The 23975-nt window shown below is 36.4% G+C and overlaps 1 protein-coding gene and 1 long non-coding RNA gene across 4 annotated transcripts; both read left to right on the forward strand.

The window, feature by feature from the left end:
* Positions 1 to 3442: 3442 nt before the first annotated feature.
* On the forward strand, positions 3443 to 5767 carry LOC135783781 (uncharacterized). The gene is made up of 3 exons (XR_010545786.2): positions 3443 to 3868; positions 4972 to 5113; positions 5223 to 5767. It is a non-coding gene; the product is annotated as an uncharacterized lncRNA (long non-coding RNA).
* A 2310-nt stretch (positions 5768 to 8077) lies between these two features.
* aadat (aminoadipate aminotransferase) lies at positions 8078 to 23548 on the forward strand. Of its 3 annotated transcripts, none has more exons than XM_065294352.2 (14): positions 8078 to 8272; positions 9354 to 9424; positions 9506 to 9674; positions 9877 to 10009; positions 11168 to 11242; positions 11323 to 11532; positions 14126 to 14191; positions 14386 to 14468; positions 16812 to 16908; positions 19118 to 19179; positions 19599 to 19663; positions 20669 to 20775; positions 21850 to 21951; positions 22527 to 23548. In XM_065294352.2, the coding sequence occupies exons 2-14, from the start codon at positions 9358 to 9360 to the stop codon at positions 22566 to 22568; spliced, it is 1278 nt and encodes a 425-aa protein (XP_065150424.1). In that variant the 5' UTR covers positions 8078 to 8272; positions 9354 to 9357; the 3' UTR covers positions 22569 to 23548. The 3 variants fall into 3 exon arrangements, with proteins under 3 accessions (XP_065150424.1, XP_073668026.1, XP_065150425.1); XM_073811925.1 differs by lacking the exon at positions 8078 to 8272 and adding an exon at positions 8620 to 8875; XM_065294353.2 differs by lacking the exon at positions 8078 to 8272 and adding an exon at positions 8934 to 9163.
* Positions 23549 to 23975: the final 427 nt, after the last annotated feature.

Below are 23975 nucleotides of genomic sequence, written 5' to 3' on the forward strand. Positions count from 1 at the left end.
CCAATTAAACCCAGAGAATATGCAATTGTAATGGATGCTGTACCCAGGAAAGTATTATTTCTTCTTAAAAATGAAAATGAAAACCCTAACTTTGAAAATCTAATGAATACACTGTTTGTTGGAAATAGTAATATCTTAAAAGACAACATTTCAAATAACTCTATTAGGAACCTAATACATGATGTTACATATCCTCCAGCTAGATTTTTTTGGTCATCAATATTCGGTGATTTAAATTGGCGCAAGGCTTGGAGAATGGTTGATAAATTTTTTGTTAATAACAAAGTAAAGGAAGTTTCATTTAAAATAATGCACAGAATTTACCCAGTAAAACATGTATTAGAGAGGTTTAAATTAAATATTGACTATTCCTGTGAATTCTGTAATAATGAAAAAGAAACAATTTTTCATTTATTTTATCATTGTATTTATACCAAGATATTTTGGGTTGATATTGAAAATTTTATTACAAGAAAACTTAATACAACTGTTAAATTGGATGGGCCGGATATAATGATTTATTTTAATGACTGTGAAATAGAAAAGGACAAAGCATATGTTATTCAATTACTAATCTTAATGGGGAAGTTTCATGTACACAAAATGAAATGGTCTGGTGGTAAACCTAATTTCTTCCATTTTATCAACGAATTTAAGCAATATTGTAATGTTGTAAACAAATGTAAAAATAAAAAAGCTTTAAGGGCTTCTAATATTATCTGCAAATTTGATGTAGACAAGTAATATGCACCACTTATGGGGGGGGGGGGTTGTTTGTTCTCTCTGGCTAACTTTGTTATTGTTTTATTTTGGATTACATTAATCATTTACATATGTACACTGACAACATTTATGTACAATACATTGTCATAACTCTCTTGTTGTTATATATGTATGTATATATATATATATATATGTTCATATGCAATAAAAAAAAAAAAAAAAAAAAGTGTCTCGAAATAGGCGCACGTTTGGATTAGTTAGTGTTAATGGCCCTCATTTATCAAAAGTGCGTACACCAAATTTCCAGCGTACACCTGGCGTACACCCAAAACCACGGTGACTTTGAGATTTATCAATATGGACGTTGGCGTACGGCACGCTCAAATCCTACGCCAGCTCAGGAGGTGGTGTACGCACATTTTGAGTTAGTGCAGAAATGCGCAAACAATTCCTAACACCACAAAACGCACTGACAAACTAAAATATGATATATTATGATGACCCACTGTAAAAAAACAAAAACATAGTAATTATAAACGTCAGTGTTTATTTTTATGCAACATCATGTACTTCAATGTTTAATTTGTGAGACTTTACCAAAGCATTTGATTTGAAGGCATATGTATTCCTTCAGTTGAGAGCATGGGCGCTTTACCTGACGTTTCAGGGCAAAGCATGTGAGCGGAGCGGAGCCTTGAGCGGTGCGGTAATATTACCATCAAAGCGCCTCTCTAAAAAGTCCGCTCGCTCAGCACCGCTCGTTGAACCCAGAACGCCCTTTAATAATTTGCTAGTACGAGAATCTGTAAAAACGTCTACAATAAGTTATGGAATTCAAGCCTTATACATAAATGTAAAGTAAAAATCAAAGTTAAGATTAGACTGGAAGAAAACATTGAAAGGAAGTGCGGAGAGACTGTAAAAGTTAGCAAATATTCATCCTGGAATCTGAAGCGGCACATTGCAAGAAAGCACAAGGATGTGCTACGAAAACATGGTAATAATGCATCAAAAGGTAAGCTAGTTACATACCATTTGATGATAAAAAAATAACTACACATGAATAGGTAAGGTAAAAATGCTTGTGAATGGAGACATAAATCCGATCATGATGACAAGCGGACAAAATCATGGCCACGAATTATCTTTTATGCTACATTATGGACACTTCTTTTTCTTATTTAGTCTAAAGTATGGCCATAAATATAAAATTCGTTCCCAATATTCAACAGTTTGTTCCTTGGAATTAATTATTATAATATTTCGTAATTACTATTACAATTATTATTACTTCAAATTATGAATTAGCCCAGTTAAACATGTGGATGTCGTGGAAACAAATTGTTAATTTGAATTAAATCCGGAGCTCCGTATCAAACTGGATCTTAGCTAACAAACAACTGTATGTAAATACAGAAAAACACACTACAAAAGGTACTACATCATTTTAAAATATTATTAAAAAAAAAACTTAACCGAACCATTAAGCAGACATATAATTTAGATGTAGGCAACAGTAAATAATAATAATAATAATAAATAATTATTCTTCTAAATATCAATGAAGCGTCTTTAATAAGTAAGGGATAATGTAGAGGCAGCCGGTAGTTATTGGGAAATAAGCCCCGACAGTGTGATCAGGACCCGACGCGAAGCGGAGGGTCTTGTATCACACTGAAGGGGCTTATTTCCCAATAACTACCGGCTGCCTCTACATTATCCCGCTTATTACACGGCTACTTGCCACATAAGAAAAAAAACTGGACATGAATATGAATTTGAAACATTTTATTGGCATATTTGTTTTACATTAAAATTTGTATCCTTCCGCGAAACTTTGCACAGATGCATAAAATGATCGTAATACCTTATTAAGATCCTCTGCTTCATACTTGTCTCCATTTTTTCTCTTTTAGCCAGTCTTTGAGAAGTTTTAATGCCCATTCTGTATTTTTTTGTGTGTTGGCTTCGTAGCTGTCATGCTCTATTTTGTCAAGTTCAGTCTCAGTAAGCTGTCTGTGTCTTGTCGTGGTTGTCGAGTGTTTGTCACAAGATGGCGCCAAACAGACAGTAATCTTTATTGATCTTTATTGGCGTGGAGCGATTTTACTCTTGAAAGTAGTCCGGCTATGCGTTATTATTTTGGAGCGGTTATTATTTAAAAAGAACGAACCTGCAAATGTCTCAACTGACCAATCAGAATCAAGCATTCCAGAGAGCCGTGTAATAATAAAAAATAATAATACAAATATTACAAAACGTCATGCAATTATTAATGTGTCTTTAATCCCGCTCTTTAAACTCCCAAATAAAAAATTTTGTTTCTTTCCACTTCCCTGGTTTCTCGTCTTTGCCGTCTTCCATGTGTCAATGTCGTAAAATGAGGGCGTGGGGGAGGCGGAGACTTGAATTTATATGGGCGTGTTATTCTAATGACGATCGTTTTCAGCCGCGGCATTTATGAAGGGCAGATATTGCGTACACCTGAATATCATCGGTACGCACAGTTTCATAAATCAGGCGGTGAGAGGAGTGTAAGCATAATCTTACGCCAACATATACGCCCGTTTCTACGCAAGTATGATAAATGAGGGCCAGTCCCAGATAGCAGTCAGTTCTGGCCCGATTCTGGCTTTTTTCCGCCAGTGTCGGCTGAAAGCCGGACAGATTTTTAGTGTATGCGCCAGAACTGGCCCAGATGAGGAAATAGTGTACCAGTAGTAAACACTATTTATAGCTGTTGGCCCGAGTGTAAGCATACTCAGCTGAAGTCCGGGTCTACTAAAGTAGTGTCTCAGTGTAATCGGGCCGAATCTGGCATTGTGTAGTCGGACCGACTACATTGCATTGTGCCTGGACCGATTATGGTTTGATATGATACTGCCAAGATGTGTATGATGTCAGAAATTCAGTATGTGGCCCGATGCCAGTGCAACTGACTCATGCCGGTTGTAACGCTGTTTGGCGGCAATTTAAAAATGTTTATGCTTCAGACGGACAGTATACAGTACACGGCCCGATTCCGTGATGTGGCAATCAGCCCTCTAGCTGTTGAACGGCAACATCACGACTGCTGTTATGATTTGAATCAAGCAGAGCACAAAGCTGAGCTCCCGTTCGACACAGACACCATCATCAATAACTGGTAAGTCACTGATTTAGTTTTTATATGTTAAAAATGCATGATAACAATGAAAAGGAATTGTTTGCTACATATTCAAAACCGTGAATTTTCCTGCACATTTAGCCAGCTATCACGTTAGCTTAAATATTGTTGTTAGTAAGCTGAATCCATTTAGAAAGATGTAAATAACCAGTTGTCGTCCTCGTGCAGGTTAACAGGTTTTTAATAATCAAGCAGAGAATTCAGACACACGTTCATGTCTTCATAAAAAGGAGCAGTACACACAACCTTATTTGAGCTAAAGTAGTTAAGAAGTTAAAGATCACCCTGCTGAAAAATCCAGCATCAAACCAGCATGGGAATTATGCTGGTCTTTACTGGTGGTCACCAGCATAACAGCACCAAAACACAACATATGCTGTGGCTTGCTGGTATGACCAGCATGGGATGCTGGTGCTAATGCTGGTTTGGTGATGGTGCTGGTTTGAGGCTGTTTTAGCTGGTGTTCACTAGCAAACCAGCACCAAAACACAACATATGCTGCTCTTGCTGGTATGCTGTTTTTTTCAGCAGGGCACATATTTTCAGATTCAAGAATTTACACACCCTTTGATGTGTAAGTGTTAGAGACATGTGAACGATGTGCAAATGTACAAAACCCTACATGTGAACGATGTGCAAATGTACAAAGCCCTACACTGTAAAAAATTATCTGTAATTATGCAGGTGGTTGCCAGTAACTTACTGTAGAAGTTAAAGACTGAAAATGTTTCATGTTCATTTAACTTGAACAAACTGTTGCCAGTAAATAACATAAATGTAAAATCTACAGTAAGTTACTGGCAGCTTGTTGCCAGTAATACCCAGTAATACTGTAATTTCTACAGAAATTTTTTACAGTGTAAGTAAACAATGACGCCAGTTATCTTCTTCAACTTAAATCTCTTTTCTTGGACTTCAACAAACACACAACAGTTTACTTCTATGGATTGCACACAACTTTTCTTAAATTAGCACACAAAAAATAGCATGCATCACCTCTTTGATATAAGCAATCAACTACTGTATGACCTGTGTCTCGTATGAAACTATGACCAACTATTAAGACTATAAATCTGTTTTAGGTTAACTGGTTGGGGCTTATTGGCGGGACAGATGTACGAGACTGCACATGGCATTGAAGCTGGCATTGCATTGACTGACAACTCCCTGGCTTAAAACCTCAACTGGATGGAAAAGACCTCCAACTCAGAGAGGTAGTGATTGGTAAATATATCTGTTAATTATTTGTTAATAAAAATTTGACATTTCTTTTTAATATGCTCATTAAATGTTAAAGATTTCACAATGACAATATGGATTAATTATTTTAAAGATGCAGTTCGGAGAAGGTCCCTTACAGTTGTGGAGGGGACAATGAAGAGGTGGCTCGATCGAGAGGGTGGGTGCAAGAGACAACTTTAGCAAAAGAAAAGCAGTTAGTGTGTGTTTGTGTCTGCAATGGAGAATGTTTTGTTCTTTAAAAAGAGTGGTGGTGTTTTGGTTAAATGTGTTCAACTTGTTTTAATTACTTGGTTTGTGTGTGAGAGGTGTGTGTGTGGGTGGGTTGGTATATGTGGTTTATGGGGAATAGTGTATAATGACATGTTTAATATGCTATAAACATGCTTTACAGGGACACAATACTAATTGACACTTTTTCATAGATTAAAGACTTCCAACAGATTTTTGTTATGGTTGGGCTTAGGGACTGGGGTTAGTTAAGGCAATAGAATATATATTTTTCTTTAAATGTTAATTAATTTGTTTTACATGTTGTCTCGCTGTAATTGCTTAAGGGGATAGTTCACCCCAAAATTGTAATTTTATCATAAATCACTTCCCCTCTGTCGTTCTAAACCAACAAGTGCTTAGATTGTCTTTAGAACACGTTTTAAGATATTTTTAATGAAAACTGGGAGGCTTCTGTCCGTCCCATTGATTTCAGTTAGTTTTACAATCCGTTTCACAGAAAAGAATGAAAGACATTGCCAAAAAGTTCAGTGTTCCATCAGTATTTCAATGAAATTTTTCAAAGCATGTTAACGACCAGACTACGGCGCATCATGCTGACGTCACCTGCTGCTGACGTAGTTGCCAGCGTACAGACAGAATAGGCTGCCAAGTAATTTGGACATTTTTTTGGGCTGTTTAAGTGTTATTACAATGTTTGCATTATGCTTTAAAAAAAGAGCGTAGAAAAAAAAACATTGGTAACCACATCAGCAAGTGACGTGAGCTGCAGGTGATGTCAGCAGCATCGCCGTAGTCTGGTCTTGAATACACTTTCAACAACTAAGGAGGAGAACAAATTGTTGAAATCGTTCGTTTTATTTTCTTTGTGCACAAAGTGTTCTTGTCACTTCATAATATTATTATTAAACTACTAATGGAACATGGACCTTTTTGGCGATGTCTTTCATTCTTTTCTGGGAAACGGATTGTGAGACTAACTTAAGTTAATGGGACAGACAAAAGCCTCCCGGTTTTCATAAAAAAATTCTAAAAATGTATTCTGAAGACAATCGGAGCACTTGGTTGTTTAGAACGACACAGGGGTAAGTAGTTTATGAGAAAATTATAATTTTAAGGGTGAACTATCCCTTAAAATTGTTTATAAAGTGGGTTATGTGCTTGTAAAATGTGTTGTGTAAGAGATATATGTCTGTTTGTATTTGTTGGGTTTTTATACTGAATTTGTTAAGAATTAATATGTTCAAAATTACAATGTATTTGGTTAATTGTTGGTACATGTTAAAACATGTTCATATTTATGTATTTGTTAACTGTTAATTCACATTAATGTGATGTGTGTATTTTTTTAATAAAAGGCTCTTAATCTTCTTAAATGGGTGTATTTTTCTTGAAAAATAAAAAAATATACAATATTTACCAGTTTCTGGGCCACATCTGGCCCAGGGACCATGCAGATGTTGTCGGCCATATAAAACAAAGGGTCTGGGCCAGACCTGGGCCAAATAAGCAATTTAAGTCACTTTACAGTGTGCTAGCCAGACCTGGGCCAAATAAGCAATTTAAGTCACTTTACAGTGTGCTAGCCAGACCTGGGCCAAATAAACAATTTAGGTCACTTTACAGTGTGCTGGCCAAATCTGGGCCAAGTCAGTATGTAAGATCTATTTTACTGGGTGTGGGCCACAACTGGCCCAGATTTAATAGTTTGATCCAATTTTTAGTGTGTGGACCAGTTCTGGGCCGGGGACCCAGCCAGAACTGGGCCAGAACTCAAGCAAATATGTGGCCCAGTGGTGGGCCAAGCAGATTTTGCTATCTGGGGTGTGTCTAAATAATGTTTAAACTCTTTGATGTACGCGTGTTTAATTGTCTCGTAAAGGAAGTGTTTCAGAATGTATATTTTAAAACTAAATGGTCATAGTTTATCATACAGTGATACAGATATCTCCAAAAATAAAAAAATAAAATATTCAGTGAAAAGTCAGTATATGGCGTACATATATATGAGTGTAACGCAGTAAAACATTGTACTGCATTTAAACAAAAATTATGGATTATTAATTATTTGGCTCGCTGGGATACAGCTACTGCCTAAATCTCGCGAGATGTTGTATTTAGGGTTATGTTGAGTTTTCAGGAGGGAAAACAGCGCTCATCTGGCGAGATTTCACGAGATTTTGGCCGTTGCTGTAGCCCAGCCACAACCAGTAGAGCAGGCTGTTCGACTTCATGCGGCGCCGCTACAACTGACAGGCGGATGACCTCAAGGTTCCGCGAGAGCAAGGCGAAATTACACTTTTCCATATGATTTTTCGAATCGCACTCGCGGTACTTTGACGTCATCCGCCTGTCGTTTCTTCTTTTGGCGCTACATAAAGTTGAACAAGCCTATTGATTTGTCCAGCAGCTGTCATCTGCGTGCGGCGTTTGTGTTTCTTACAAATTTGAGACTGGACACTGATATGCAGTGTACTTTAATCACGTTCTTCCTAAAAATAAGACAAACAAATCAAAAACACTGTTGTGCACACAACGCAACTGAGTAAAGAATAGAGATGACAAACACAGAGAGAGAGAACAGCAAAACACAAGAAGAAAATGAAAGAAAGAATAGCATGGAGATGTCTGGAACTTAAGAAGCACACATTTAATTGAGACAGGAGAGACGAATCAGGAAGAGCCTTTTTAGGCGTATATATTTAAGCCATCCTATAAAGCAAGATCAGTCCAACCTTTTTCTTTTAAACACAGCAACAGCTCTTAGGTAAATGACTTAAGGAAAGCTAGAATTACCGGTCTACTAAAAAGAGCTTGTTGAATATCGAACTAGATTACGGCTAACGTTTGCCCAGTTAAAGGAAAACTACAAATTCCAGAGTGCCGTGCAGGGGGAGGGTCCCAGTCCGAAAGGTCAGTAATCATGCTCGTTTAGGCTTTTTACGTAAATTTGGTTTAAATGGTTTAAATTCCTCTCCACTATTGCCACCTCATGTTATTGTTTATATCATTAAAATATTCATAACACCCTGTGACACCCCATGTTTTGCTTTGCTGGTTTGGTTTGGTTTAGCTTAGCTTAGCTTAGCTTAGCCTAGTTCCCACCCAGTCAGTCAGACATGATCGAGGAAGATGTTTCATGGTGTTATATTCTGCGTTATAAAAGCTGTTTTTATGTTTAACACAGTACTAAAATGTTATTTATATTTTTAGTGTTTAATAATTTCTGCTAGAAACGAATTATAAAAATAATGTTTTGTTGATTGTTATTTTAAATTGTAAACATCTTGGTGTATTCTCAGCTTCTGCCATTTATTTTCTTTTGTTTTCTTTTCTACAAACCTTTTAAGAATCATAATTTTGGAGCTAAAAGTGCCATTCCCGTGTCACTCCTGTTATTGTTGTCATGTTTCACGTTATGTTTTTTTAATAGACCCTTTAGAGCCCACGTGATCAAACAGCCTGCGCGCGCATTTTGGCAACAGAAGTGGTGTTATTCCCCGGTGTTTTTAACGTGTTAGCAATTCATAAAGTTGATCAAAACGGTTTCACAGAATCAAAATGTCTGGTTGTTGCGTTTGTTTGAACTAATATAATATGCTAATATACGTATATATGTATCTGGCCACTTTATATTTGGCCATCTGCTAACGTCTTCTATCCACTCCACTATAGTACACAGTTGATTAGTCAACTTTTTAAAATAACTTTCTCTATCTGTGTTGCTTCACTGCTGATTCTTGCCAAACTTCCGTTGCCAAACTGCGCGTGCATACGTTGCCACGACATCATTGTGTACAAACGGTAAAGGGGTCTATTGTTACTTTTTATAGCATTTAAGTTTAGCCTGTGTGATATTATTTCATAAATTCCATTAGCTTTCCCTTGTCCCTGTTTTACAAGGAAACAATACAGATTTCATTGTAAACTGTTGCACAAGAAATACTGTTTTAAAACAGCACATTTACATTGTCTTCACACTTTCACTTTGTAGAAACATGAACTATGCTAGATTTTTGACAGCTGTGAGCAAAGCACGGAAACCATCACCTATCCGGATATTGAGTGAGTGAAATCCCAAGCATTTCACTTGTATGTCTTTTGGAAATAAACTATGACTTACCACTATTTCTAACTATAAACCAGCTGAGCTTCAGCAAAGATCTCCTCCAACTCTAATATCCCTGGCTGGAGGGGCACCAAACCCCAACACCTTCCCCTTTCAGTCAGCCACCATCAAAGTGAAGGGTGGAGATGCTGTTGTGTTCGATGAGACTGTGATGAAGAGAGCGCTTCAGTACTCTGGCTCCAGCGGGTATGGAATCCATAAACTGTCGCATATGAATATCAAAAACATTTGAGTCATAATTCACAGAACTGTGACTTGTGCTACACCCCCTAGGTCACCAGAAATTGAAGTTAATAGATTTAAAAGTTTAAGTCATCATATTAAACAAAATAAAGATTATTGCCTTTCTATTAACCTAAAATTCATTTATCGTTGTGTGTATTCATAGTATTCCAGAGCTGATTTCATGGATGAAGGACCTTCAGAAGCATCTCCACAATCCTCCTACAGCCAGCTACAGCCCAGAGAGAGGACAAATGGATTTGTGTGTAACCACAGGCAGCCAGGAGGGGCTTTGCAAAGTACAGTGTTTACACCATTTACATTATGCATGTCTCCTGATATATAGCGGAAAAGGTGGATAACTTTAGCAACCCGATATAAATATATGGACAAAGTTATTGGTGCACCTGACAATTAAACCCACAAGGACTTTTATGACAGTGCATACAGGTACATTAGACTTTAAAGGTCCCGTTGAAGCTTTGATTGTGTTTACAGTGCGCAGTATAACATGTGTTCATATTTCACATGTAAAAAAATTTACTTATCTGTATACCGATGTTTTAACTGTCCTCAAAACAGGCTGATGTCTTCCTTGTTCTATGAAGTTTAGTGTGTTGTGATTCGATAGCAGCTTAGCTTGCTGTTAGCTTAGCTGGCGACTGACGTATTCCTGTAGTCAAAAAACTGTTCTACTGACGTCATTAACGCAGGAAGTAGAGGGCTGTAGTTCAAACACAGCGTTAGCTGTAGGTTTTGAAATGCGAATTCTGTTAAAGAAAATATATCGCCTGGCAGTGAACTTTGAGCTTTATCATTTTGCAGGTATTATTTATGCTATTATAGCAACATAACACACTAGCTAGGGTTTAAAAAATGGGATCAGAAAGAACGTGACCTTTAATAAGAAGTTGTTCCCCCTTTCCAACTATTACAGCTATAAGCTTTCACAAGATTTTGGAATCTTAATGTTGAAATGATGGGGGCACCGTGGATGTCATTGAGCTCTTCAGCATGACGCGTAAATTAAATTGTAAATTAAATCTGCATGACTAGGTGCTTGTTTTTATACATCTGTGGCAATGGGTGTGATTTGAAATACCTGAATTCAAAGACATGCATCCCAATACTTTTGTCTATATAGTGTACAAATGCATGATGCTGATTTAGAAAATTTATGTGATCTGCTTCAAATTTCTGCTTCCAGTTTCAGGCTGAACTCTTGTAAAGGTACAATAAGAAAATTTTGCCTAAGCAAAAACATTTTCTTTTAATGTTTCACTTTGAGATAAAATATGGACCAGACATGAGATTCACCCAGATTCATTCCTATATATTTTGCACTAAACTATATATTTTGAACTGATATAATTGTCACAATAGTTTCTTCAGTATGCTCATATAACATGCAATTTAAAAATAAACTTTCTTTTTACTCCTGCCATTCTGTTCTTTAGATATTCGAGATGCTTGTTAATCCTGGTGACAACGTCCTTCTTGATGCACCCACATATCCAGGAACATTAGCAGCTGTAAGTATACGGATAAATCACATGCATTATTACCATTATATGTGTTGAAATGCTCAAAATAACAGCTGTTTTATTAACAGCTTCAACCGCTGGGCTGCAACATCATTAATGTGTCGAGTGATCAATATGGAATAATCCCCAAAGACCTCAAGGCAGTTCTGGCACAGTGGGACCCAGCAGATGTACAAAAGACGAGTAGTAATGTACCAAGAGTTCTATACACTATTCCCAATGGAGGCAATCCAACTGGAGCATCTATGACTTTAGATCGGAAACAGGAAGTCTATAAAGTAAGGACTGCCAACATTTTGTATGTTTGTTTTTTTATTTGTAGATGTCATTTTTAGGGTTCCCTAATTTGCCATGTTTCTGTGTAAATTGTGCAAGAATGTACAATGCTTCAAGCTAACTTATCAGAATGAACACTTGTTGCATTTTCAGCATTGACACAAATGGGCACTATAGCAGGCAACAGTGTACACTGTCACCTTCAAAGGCCAGTTTTCTCATTCAGCTCAACTACTTTTAGTCAAATTGCCCACATGGTAATAGTTAGCTGAATGATGATGATGCAGTCCTGTTATACACTAATAGGTAGTTACAGACCTCTGCTTTCAAGGGGGCGATAGAGTTACTAACTTTGAAATGTATGTGCCACATATACAATGGAAGGGTATTCGATTGCCCCCTTAAATACTGAGGTCTGTTTCTACCTACAAAGTATACAGGATTGTATGTGTGCCATGCATTTATCAAACTTTTTGGTCTTTGTGCATGTGTGAATCATCTTTTCTGTGAACACTTTAAAAAAAACCTCTAATTTTCTGTCTCTCCCTAAACAGGTTGTGTCACTAAAGATTGGTAAAGTGACTTTGTACGGACCTTTTGATGTTATTGCTTTTCTTTTGATAAATCGCTTTGCTGTTTTCCTCGCTTTTGAAAGTCGCTTTGGATAAAAGCGTCTGCTAAATGCATAAATGTAAAAGTTTCTGGCCTAAAGCGTTCTCTGTTGGATATCAGAACACAGTGCTTTCCATTATTGTTCGCTATATTAATGTTTACAGTGTAAACAAAAATCTGATAAACAAATTTGGTCAATTACAGCTCAGTGATTTCCGGATGATTTCACTTGCACTTTTTAACAGACAGCTTGGTGACATACAGTGTCCTCCATAAGTATTGACAGTAAAGAAAAAAAAATCATTTTTGCTGTGGAGACAAAAAATCTGTAAGATGAATATGAGGCAAAAGTACACTCAAAAATTGCTGAGTTATATTCAACCCAGCATTGGGTCAAAAAGGGATGAGCCCAGCCTGCTGGGTTGTAATTTAACCCATGCTAGGTTGTTTCGACCCAAAATGCTGTTGTTTTAACCCATTGTTGGGTCAAATATAAACATTTTCTGGGTTATTTCAACCCAACTGCTAGGTTAGTCCCTTTTTGACCCAACACTTCGGAGGAAAATAATCCAGCATGTTTTAGATTGTACATAATGTCACATTGTATTAACATTTGATTATGTTTCAACACATTCATGCTTTACTAACAACCTTTCATACTGACTTATGTGTGGTGTCACCAAATGTAAGTCTCAGACGGCAGAAGAAATGGATCAAACTGATTCTACACATTCTCTACTTTTCATGTGTAAACAATAAATTCATTAGGACATTTCATCACTTAAAGCGATACTCCAGCCAAATATGAAAATTACCCAAAAATTTACTCACCATAAAGCAATTTGAGATACACTGCAAAAATTTTTTTCTTACCTAGTATTTTTTGTCTTGTTTTAAATACAAATATCTAAAATTTCTTAAATTAAGATGTATTTTCTTGATGAGCAAAATGACCTACGAAAAAAAATCTAGTGTTTAGACAAAAATATACAATTTCAGTGAATTTGTGCTTAAAGCAAGCAAAAAAATCTGCCAATGGGGTGAGGAAAATCTTTCTTAAATTACCGTAACTGTTTAAGAAAAAAGTAAACTTATTTCAAGATTTTTTTTCTCACCCTATTGGCAGATATTTGTGCTTGTTTTTGTACTGAAATCAAGACATAAATACTAAGAAGGACAGTCGTTTTTTGCAGTCTCCATCATCTTTCAGACAAAAAAGTGCATCCATCCTACAGGAGTAATTCACAGAGCCTTAAAGGGTTAATGGCGGGGTACATGATTTTTGAGAAGCGCTTTGGAAAAAGAAGTCTGGCAAAGTACCAAAACACACTTGTAGCCAATCAGCAGTAAGGGGCATGTCTACTAACCGACATCATTGCCTGGGTTGTGTTTGTGTGGGGCGGGTCTATCAAAAAAGGTCCAGATTCTATTGGGGTAGGGGCGCGTTTGTTTAGGTGAATTCAAATATCAACATTGGCTTTCATGCACCCAGCCTTTAATAAAGATCTTTTGCAGGTAATCGATGCGATATTGTAAGAAAAATATTCATGTTTTTAACTTCCGGTAACAACAAAGTTTTGGATTCACAAGAGTCAGTGTGCAATGTACCCATGGCAACGAGCGCTTACTATGCTAAAACTCTCATGTGAATCGCATGAGTCCAAGATGGCGTTGTTACCGGAAGCTGGTTTTTACAGTTTATAATGTTGGAAATATAAATATTTGTCTTACAATATTGCATAGATTAGCCGCAGAAGACGTTCATTAACCATTGAAGCCGTGTGGAATACCTCTGTAAAGGATGAATGCACTTTTTGCGGTTTGAAGTCAGAAGTTGTTCCCTTATCCCTGTTTTCTACCATTATAAAGCTTGGAAGAGCAAGGACATTTACTTAAATAACACCATACGTGCTCATCTGAAAGATGGAAATATGTATCTCGGATTGCCTTAATGATTCACATGTTTTTTTTTTTTACTTACAGCTTGCAAGAAAATATGATTTGCTTATCATTGAAGACGACCCATATTATTTCCTTCAGTTCCAAAAAGTAAGCATTCCTGATTTATTGCCCTAAAAAACTGTTTGTAATTGAGTGATTTATTACTACAGTGTAGGTTATAGTTGTCATCAAGCCAACCTTTGTGATAGCCTCTCTATTGATGTTGTTATAAGATAAACACTCTAACACATGCAAAGAATATATGCTTTTAAATTTGGTCCTTTCCTCTGTTTGTTTTCCAGCCATGGGCACCAACATTTCTCTCCATGGACGTTGATGGACGTGTCCTTCGAACTGACTCTTTCTCTAAAATACTGTCATCAGGGTGAGTGTTATTAAAAGCATGTTTGTGCTTTAATGTCAGTAGGCTACCTGCGTTTCCATTACCCTTTAAATTCCACAAATTGACGTTGCGTATTTAAAATACCAATGGAAACACGTCAAGTGTCGCGATTATTTTCGGTCCCCCGAGAAACAAATCTTTCAAAACGTTTGATCGAGGAAGACAAGCAGTCGTGTTTACGTGTGTAATAATGAGCAGTTATCATGATCAGCTAAACATTGCATTCTCAAAAGTATGCGATGTTCACGTCATAGACTATAAAAGACGTCCAGGAGTTTTGCGTGAGGCAGTTAGTGGAGTCAAAAAGAGATATTTTGACCTGTTTGCCAACGGGATTTGGAAAGAGTATTATTTTTCAAGCCTGGCCGACCCAAGGTCGTGGAGAGATATGCTTTAAACAGATGTTTACCGAGAGCATCTCATTAGTGTGGCTATTGATGAAGTGCACAACCTTGTTCTATGGTGAGTAATGTTGTTTATTAGATGCTATTCGGTTGCGGCTGGTTGAAATAAACAAAAAAACACCCACTACTTCTTTTTAATCCCCATCAAACAAAGTCTCATTAGACTGCTGTTTTGATTATCTTAGCAAGGTGTTGTCAAGTCCGCCCATGGCCGCTCACTGACAGACCAGTATTACCACAGTTTCTGCCCTCAGCAAGTTGTACGCTGACCTCTATTTTTTCTGCGCTTCTCCGCGAAATCAGATCTATTTTAACCAAAAGTGCTTACTGTTTGTTTTGGTAAGAGAGCGAGGAGCAGTAGCTAATTTGCATTTAAAGGTACACACACAAAAAAAGGCTTGTTTTTGTTCCCACCCAAATAGACATATCAGTGGGGTATTTTGCAGACACATTCTGGACACATCTGAGCCTTATATCACATCTTGTTAAAATGGACATAATATGTGCCCTTTAATGTTTGAAAAATGCCAATGTGATGTTTGAAATGACTTACCGCGAGAGGAAAAACTACATTTCAGTAACGCCATCCTCGCAATAGTCTTTTGTCAACATTTAGAAAATAATGCTAAAGTTTGCGCAAATCTGCAATGGAAACGCATCTACTGACTTGATTTATTGGAAAAAACTAGTGTATCTACTTTAGGGAGTTGGGTGAGGTTAGGAAGTTAGAAAAGGTTGCGCAAAGAAAGTGTAAAGAAAAGAAAAGCATATGCTGGTTCCTGTATATCATACACATCTTACAAAAAGGGGAATTGTACAATTTTAATTAAATTGTTTTAAATATTGTGACTCTTAGAATGCACCTTTTTTAAGCCATTAAGTTTCTTAAAAGTTGATTATTTTTTTATTATTTTTTTAATCTTGTGATTTGCGTCAACTTTGGCAGTGTCTTTAAATGAATTTACCAAAAATGATCAATTAGGTTAAAATAATTTCTGTGAATAAAAGTATATTTATATAGGCATAGATAAATAATAAGAGTTCTATACATGGTAATGACATATCGTGAGCCTCAAATGCGATTGTTTACTCCTTCTTAATTAGACTTTGTGCATGCAAAAGACCACTGGAAAACAGACTGTGATGTTACAGTTGTGATGTATGCCCTAACATTAAATTACACATTGAATTAAGTACAATGTTGTTACGATGCTAAAACGTTGTGACTGCAGAGTTAGCACTATATAGTTAATGCTAACGTTTAGGCTGAAAATCTACTATTGATGTTACAGTTACGTTTTGCAGGTCCATACTTAAAAACACAAACTTACCACTCAGAAATGTCTATTTAATCTTTTCCCTCCAGTGCTTTTTTTTAAAAAAAAGATGCCAGCATTATTTTATATTTTTCACAAAAGTTTAATGCTTTCTAGAAAATGGTAAATATATAAACATACAATGTATCAAATAAACAGAACATACCCTTTCCTTTCAAACAAAAACCTTTTTCATTCTACCTTCATTAATTCTCTTTTTATTATCTTTTTATTTTTATTACTTTCCTAAGCTGAGATCATTCTGTTTTTGTGAAGGACTTTTGATAGAGATCAGATTCAGAGTGATCCTCAAATCATACATGGACATGCATCTGTTTGGCTCAGGGCGATATTTCCGGGTTTTATAATTTGCAGAAGACCTGGTGGATAATAGTGGTATTGCGGAAAGCCGGAAATACTCTTCATCGGCAGGGAAGTGTTTTCTCTTAATTGACGATTTAACTTGTCAATGGCGGGGAAAGAGTTAAGTATTTTCTGTCAAAGCTTTTTGAGGAAATACATATTCTGAGTGGTGTAGTAACTTTACTAACATATTGTACATATACTGAAGTAGGTAACACATATTTGTATTTCTCTTTCGGTAGGTTGAGGGTAGGATTTGTCACTGGGCCTAAACCATTGGTGGACAGATTGGTACTGCATATACAGGCCTCCACAATGCACACCAGCACCTTCACACAGGTCAGACAGTAAACAAACATAGACGGAAAAGTATTTTGAAGCATTTAATCAGAAAGCAACCAAACATGACTTTAAGTGTTTATGAAACGTCTATTTGAAATATTTACCACATTTATAGACAAGCATGAAAAACAAACAGAAAACTCTTTTAATTTCTGTCAATTCATAAGTAATAAGTTCCTGTAACTACTGGAGCATTGTGTTAGCAGCACAGAGGGTTTGATTCCCACACACAAACTGATAAAACGTATAGCTTGAATGCACTGTATGCAGGGTTCCCAAGGGTCCTTGAAATCCTTAAAAGTTTGTGAAACTGGGGGAAAAAATTCAAGGCCCTGGTAAGTTTTTAAAAATATACATACATAGATGCAGGTCATTGAAAGTGCTTGAATCTATTTTATTGTAGATTTTTTTATTGCTTTTATCTTCTGTATGCGAATGTTGATTCATACCAAAATGCTTTTTTGCATAGTTGTGTTTGACACATTAACAAGTCTCGGGTTACGTATGTAACTGTTGTTCCCTGAGAAGGGAACAAGGCTCTACGTCTCCCTTGCCATACTTCCTGCGTCCCTGTAACGCTGTCTTTGGCAATATTTCAGATAGCGATATACTTCCTGCACCCTGTCTTTGTCATTAAGCCTTACCATTGGTTAAATTTGATATACACATTTATGCGCACTTACCACTGGAGGCGTCCCCAAAGTGTCACCGCTGTGACGCAGCGTTAGTTCCATCAAAAGGGAACTGTAACAATGTATCTTAAAAGGTAACACAATGTAACCTTGCTCTCACTTGAAGTGTGTCCCAACATTTAGTCCTTGAATTTGAGGGTATTGGACCTGGAAAGTCCTTGAAAGGTCCTTGAATTTGAAGTTAGCCAAGGTGTGGGAACCCTCTGTATGTTGCTTTGGATCAAAACGTCTGCCACTAGAAACAATTTGACAGAAAATGTCCAAACTTGTCACAAGTCTTTAATACTGTAAGAGGATTTTGTGATTAAAAAGAAGGACACAGGTTAGCTTGGTGATGTGTTTGTAATGTGTTATAGTGTATATCAGCTCCCAGTGGTAAGCAATTCAATGCTGATGAATCTGAATTTTAATTAATCTCACAGCATGAATCTCAGTAGAAGAGACATGTACTGTAAAGAGAATAACATGCATGAGAGCGTTTTGTCATAGGATGTGAAATGACACACTAATGAGGATTTGGTGTCACTCTGTTCCCTCTGTCACGGTGATAACGATTATTGTTAGAGATGCTTGGATTGCTAATCTTTATTTAAAGAAATTGTTTTCTGTCTCTCTTTACTCTTTAACCACCCAAGCACTCCCTGATGTGTTCATTATTAGAGCTTATGAGGGAAATGACAATGATTTTTGTTATAAACAAATCATATCTAACTATCTACTAGAGTAGGACCTGTTCGTAAATCATACTAATTACAATTAATTTACAATCACCAACTCATTGTATAAAGCCAGAGCATATAAGGTATACATTTTATCAGCTCAGCAAATTTTTACTTAGCTACAGAAACTACACTTTACAAGGAACAGCATGAAGATTGTATTTTTATTTTTGGGCAACATTTATTTTGTAACAATTTGTAACTGTTTTTATAAAAATATAATTTAAATGTAATATATTACCACTAAAGTGAGCAGCAATGGAGAGAGTGGATTGACAGACATTTTTGTCATATGGTCAATAGTGTGACATACCATGATACAAACTATGTTTCAGTCAGATCAATCTCTGAAATTAATCCCACACAGCAGATATTTAAATGGTTTGAGAGGCTCACAAAATAATTGTATAGATCAGGGGTTCTCAAAGTAGGGTCCAGGGACCCCTGGTGGTCCTCAGTGTATAGCCAGGGGGTCCATGAAATAAAATTTGAAGTGTTGAGTCCAAATGTAATTGAATGTAATCTAACAAAACACCCCCTTAAAAAAGTTGAATCACTATGAAACAAGTTAAAAATTTGCTTAGAACCTGTCAGGAATTTTAAGGGGGTCCCTGGAAATTTTTCTTCCCTGTAAGAAATTAGCAACTTTTTTTTCTAGCCGCAAAACGTTTGAGAACCCTTGCTACTTTAACATTTCACAGAAATAAAGAGTGTAATACACACCCAGTTCAGCCTCAAAGAAAGCTCCTGAGGTTTCAAATTGACAGTTTTATGTCTTTTCTTTTGTGTTTTCAGCTGATGATCTCTCAGCTGCTACATAGCTGGGGTAAAGATGGATTTCTTAACCACATTGATGGGTGAGTAAGAAAAAAAAGATTGTGTTAAATGTAAACAGTTTCTTATCTACAACTACTTTATCACAGTTGTTGTAGATAAGAGGTTGAACTGTACCAATTATCTATCATTTGATAGTAATAGACAGTTATAACAATGCTATTTAAAAACAGATCTGCTATAAAATTGTCTGTCATGGATCTGTTTCGCTCTAGCAAAAGTTTAAATGCACGAACAGAAATGGGTCTTGAGTTTTATCTTCAAATATTAAATAATAGTTTAAGTAAATTGTTTACTTTATTGCAATAAAAGTCAACGTATCTTACAAATTAGTTTTTACTGTGGAAGCTGTAAACTTTAATAACTTGCAATCTCTCAACAGCTGAGGTAATGATAAAGGTAAACAGATGTTATTTAAACATTTGTTTTTGCTCTTCCTCAGGGTCATTGAGTTTTACAGATGTCAGAGAAATGCAATGCTATCCTCGGCAGACAAATGGCTCAAAGGTAAGTACTATGTCCGTTATTACACTCGGTACCATTGATTTGTGCAAAATTGGTGGTCTCACACATCCAGATTTCAGAGCTATACATGTGTTATCTAAGGCTACATTCACACTGCAGACGAAAGTGGCCCAAATCCAACTCTTTTGCTCAAATGTGATCTGATTTTCTTATGGCAGTCTGAACAACATAATTCCAATTTTTGTTTTGAAATCAGACCCATGCCACTTTCATTTGTGGTCCTAAATCGGATACATATATAATGTATTGCAATGCAACTTCAGTCTGAATGGCCATGTCGTGTTTCATCCGACTTTGTTTATTGTTTATTTCTGCAAACACAGTGTACCGTGTCTGATGTATTACTGACCTACAATCCAAAGCACTGCATTTTGCAATTGAGTTTGTAATTTTTTGTGTAGTGCTTTTCACAATTCATACTGTTTAAGTGCAGCATGATAAGAGTCCTTCTTCCTCTGGTATTATAAGAAAATCTGCAAATGCCAAAAGGTGTCTAGGTTTAAATTGCACATCACATGTTCAGTTTCTGTATAGTTCAGTGGTAGAGCATTGTGTTACTAGCACAAAAGGTCATGCATGGGTTCGAGGAAACACACATACTGATAAAATCTTTACCTTGTAATGCACTGTACATCCCTTTGGATTTAAAGCGTCTGCCAAATGTAATATATTAAATGAAATTTTCTGTCTAATATTTTAGTCTGTTTTAAGTATATTTAACACTGTTTATATTGTTTAATTTATTTTATGATATCTTTTTGGTCCGTGCACACTAATGTGTGTTTGCCCCATGTCTCCATCGCATTGTTCATGGTGTATTTGCTTGAATCCGTCCAGTGAATTTGAATGCAGGACATTTTTTTTACAAAATTATTTACTTTACTTTGCAGGAACCATACTTTTTTTGCCTGCAAATGCAAGCACCACTTAATGTTTCTTCAAAAAATATAAAATCTCCCTTTCTTTTGGTTATGTGTATTTTTGTAGATGTAGCTGAGTGGCATCCTCCCATGGCTGGCATGTTCCTCTGGATTAAACTTAAGGGCATTAAAGACACACAACAGCTTATCATGGAGAGAGCTTTAGAGAAAGAGGTCTGACTTATTTAATGCACAAATACACACCTCAAATAACAAACATCTAATATAGAAATGCAATTGAATCACATATTACAAGTATTTTCTTCGAATGTCTTTTTTTGTGATATTTGAGTTTAAATATTGCATGTGTGAGTTTTATTTTAAGATACTTGGGGCCAGATTTACTAAACAGGGCAAATTAGCGCATGAGCGCAATTCCAAAAATGCGCTGATGGGAGTGGTGATATCTGCGGGTTATTTACTAAAAAAAGCGCTAATTAAATAACACAGGCGCAACAGCTGATTTCCATAATGACCAACCAATCTACTAAGAGCAGCGCAAATTAGCGCATGGTTGCAAATAAGCAGAGATGATGCTCCTGCAGGTGCATGTGATATACAGGCCGATAAATAAAGGCAGAGAGACGCGTGAACTTTTCTGGTAAAATGATCCTGGAAATCCTCTGCCTTCTACCATGCAGTCTCTGATTTCTGCGATGTCTCCTCCTAGCAACAACAATTGCAGCCATTTCGAGCGCAAAATGATTTAAGACATGCTTTTTTTCGGCGTTAAATAGTCGCGCAAATGCCATACATAACACATGCGCAAACATTAGTAAATCGCGTTGCGTGAATCATTTAAATAGTCTCCTCCCAAAATGTTTGCGTCTGAAAGGGAAACTCCTAGAAATGCATATGCAATCAGGTCAGTCGCAAAAAGAACTAGACCACACCTTTTCAGCGCTAATGATCCACTGCGCGTCTTTAGTAAATTCCGACATCGCTATTTACCGCCAAAATGATGGTTTACGCTGGGGCAAGCGCTTAGTAAATCTGGCCCTTGATCTTAAAACTATGCAAAACTTTTAAAAGAAATGAAGTTCATATAAATTTTAACTAAATATATTTAGTTGTTGCCTATGTTAGTATGGTTCATGAGTACATGAGGTGCTCGTCTTGAGTCTGTTCTGATTAAACGTTACAACGTTATATCTTCTAGAAGGCCTTGAATAATTATTTTAAACCATGTTGTTAAACCCGTTGTTGTTATAGGCAACAGTAATATACTTTTTCATGCCCTCTCTATAGGTTCTTCTAGTACCTGGAGGAGTGTTTAACATCAACAGCTCTGATCCATCTTCATATGTTAGAGCGGCCTTTTCTCTCTCCACACCTCAACAGATCGATGAGGTACACAAACTAAACACCATTTAACATCACGGATTCTCACCTGACATTGAAAGCTACTCCAAATCAAATAATTAATTGTTGTTAGGCACCAAGCAGCATCACATTTATGCATATGTGAAAAGCTTGCTTTGTATGATGTATGTGTGAGTTGCTGACTGTAGTCACTTAAGAGATTTAGGTTACCTTTCAAAGTAGCTGATTATGTTGGCAGAAAGACAGATTAATATACCGATCCATCTGATCGATGTTACACACAAATGCAAAATTCTCTATTTATATAAAAATGTCTTCAACCATGGGAGACGGGGTCATATCTAAGGGTGTACTCATACTATCCAAACCACCGGCTAACAAGGTTACAACTGTTTTAACGACTTACACGGCACCTTGTGGCTAACAAGCCATCAATTTAGTGCCTTGGTTGAAAACATTTTTGTATAAGAGATGACTTGTCCCTTACCCATAGAGCACTAGCACTCTTTGAATTTTTGTTCTTCTCTCTACTTTATTATATTTACTTTCACTTGTGATGAAGCAGATTTGACCATTTTCATAATTTATTCCTCTTTTCACAGGCTTTTAGGAGACTCGCTGATCTTATTAAGGATGCCATGTGAGCAACATTCACAGAAGGGGAGAATTAAGGATTAATAAAGTACAGTCAAAAACATAAATAAATGCTGCTACCACATGCCACACGGACAATCTGAAATTCCATAAACCTCCATAATGACATCATGAGAGTAAATACTTTTCTACCTTATTCTGCTTTAAAACCGTATTTTCAGTTTCCAGTCAGCTATTAGATGAATAAAACTTCACTATATAAGTTTCATTAAAAGTAATAAATAGTTTTTAAGCATTAGGAGTTGGTTTACATTAAAAAATAAAATATCCCTTGTAGAGAGCATCTTTATGAAAGAGCACCTATTTTCGATTCACGTTTTCAAATGTCCTTTGGTATGCATTGGTGTTTATTACTACATGTTAACAATATGCAAAAGGTACATACCCCAAAGTAAACGATGACGCAAGTTAACATCTCCAACGTTACTCTATTTTATTGGACTACAACAAACAAACGGATTGTAGGTGACAGTTTACTTCCTGGGTTTGGTGATGTAGACAAGACCGACATTATCATTATTCCTCCGGTTTCGGACTCATGGCCTGTAAGTTAACTCCTGTTAGCAACCGAATCTTTCAAACATGGCAAGGAGCGTCATGTTTCCGGCTGACGTCAGTTGTATGTAGGCCAGATTAGCTGGCCAATCAAGGATCCAAAGCATTTCAAATCTGTTTCAGGAAGAGAGTTAAATCTGGAGCTACAAAAATGTATGGTATGTGGAAAAATTTATTTTTTAACCATAAACCATGCAAACACATTGTATTATATCAAATACACAAAATAACATTGTTTTTTTAGAAATGATATAGGTGCTCTTTAATGTAAAATAAAGACCGACATATTATTGCAAGAATTTTAAGTGTTTTGAGTCATTTTAGGTGTTGTGGCCCGATAGACCTTTAAATTATTGTGCGTCCTGTGCAAACTAGACAAAATATTTAAATTTTAATAAATATTATTGTCAATTTCGTTATGCTGTTGTTGTTTGTCCAGAGTTTGTCACATTAAATAATCTAAAACTCTTTGTGAAAAACCCAAATTTGCAATGAAGAACCTTTGTAGATTTAAGCAATGCAAAAAGTCCTTAACCTGAACACAAGTGCTCCAGCTTGTGTGTGTTCTTGCTGCCACGCAGCAGGACTTTGTGTCCAGTATTCAGAGAGCTTATTAAGTAGAGTAGCCTACTTACACACTGTGACTGCTGTGATAAATCTGTTTTTGCATAAACTAAGGAGCGGGTGTATTGTGCATGGATAAACTCATGCCACTTTTCAGGATACGTAGTAGCTCGTACGAAGGTTTCTTGTAAGTATATCAGTTAAGCAAACTGGCTATAAAGATATTTCTCATAAAAAATGGTCAAAGTGCTGCAAAGTGATTATGACATTGACCAACA

Source organism: Paramisgurnus dabryanus, chromosome 2 (genome assembly GCF_030506205.2).
Source record: "Paramisgurnus dabryanus chromosome 2, PD_genome_1.1, whole genome shotgun sequence".
NCBI lineage: Eukaryota > Metazoa > Chordata > Actinopteri > Cypriniformes > Cobitidae > Paramisgurnus > Paramisgurnus dabryanus.

What these genes read in the sequence shown, in the direction of transcription:
- aadat (XM_065294352.2), top strand. Translation starts at nt 9,358, where the DNA reads ATGAACTATGCTAGATTTTTGACAGCTGTGAGCAAAGCACGGAAACCA. An exon ending in GCCAGGAGGGGCTTTGCAAA is followed by an intron (nt 10,010 to 11,167) that starts GTACAGTGTTTA and finishes TCTGTTCTTTAG; the next exon opens with ATATTCGAGATGCTTGTTAA. An exon ending in GGAAACAGGAAGTCTATAAA is followed by an intron (nt 11,533 to 14,125) that starts GTAAGGACTGCC and finishes TTTTACTTACAG; the next exon opens with CTTGCAAGAAAATATGATTT.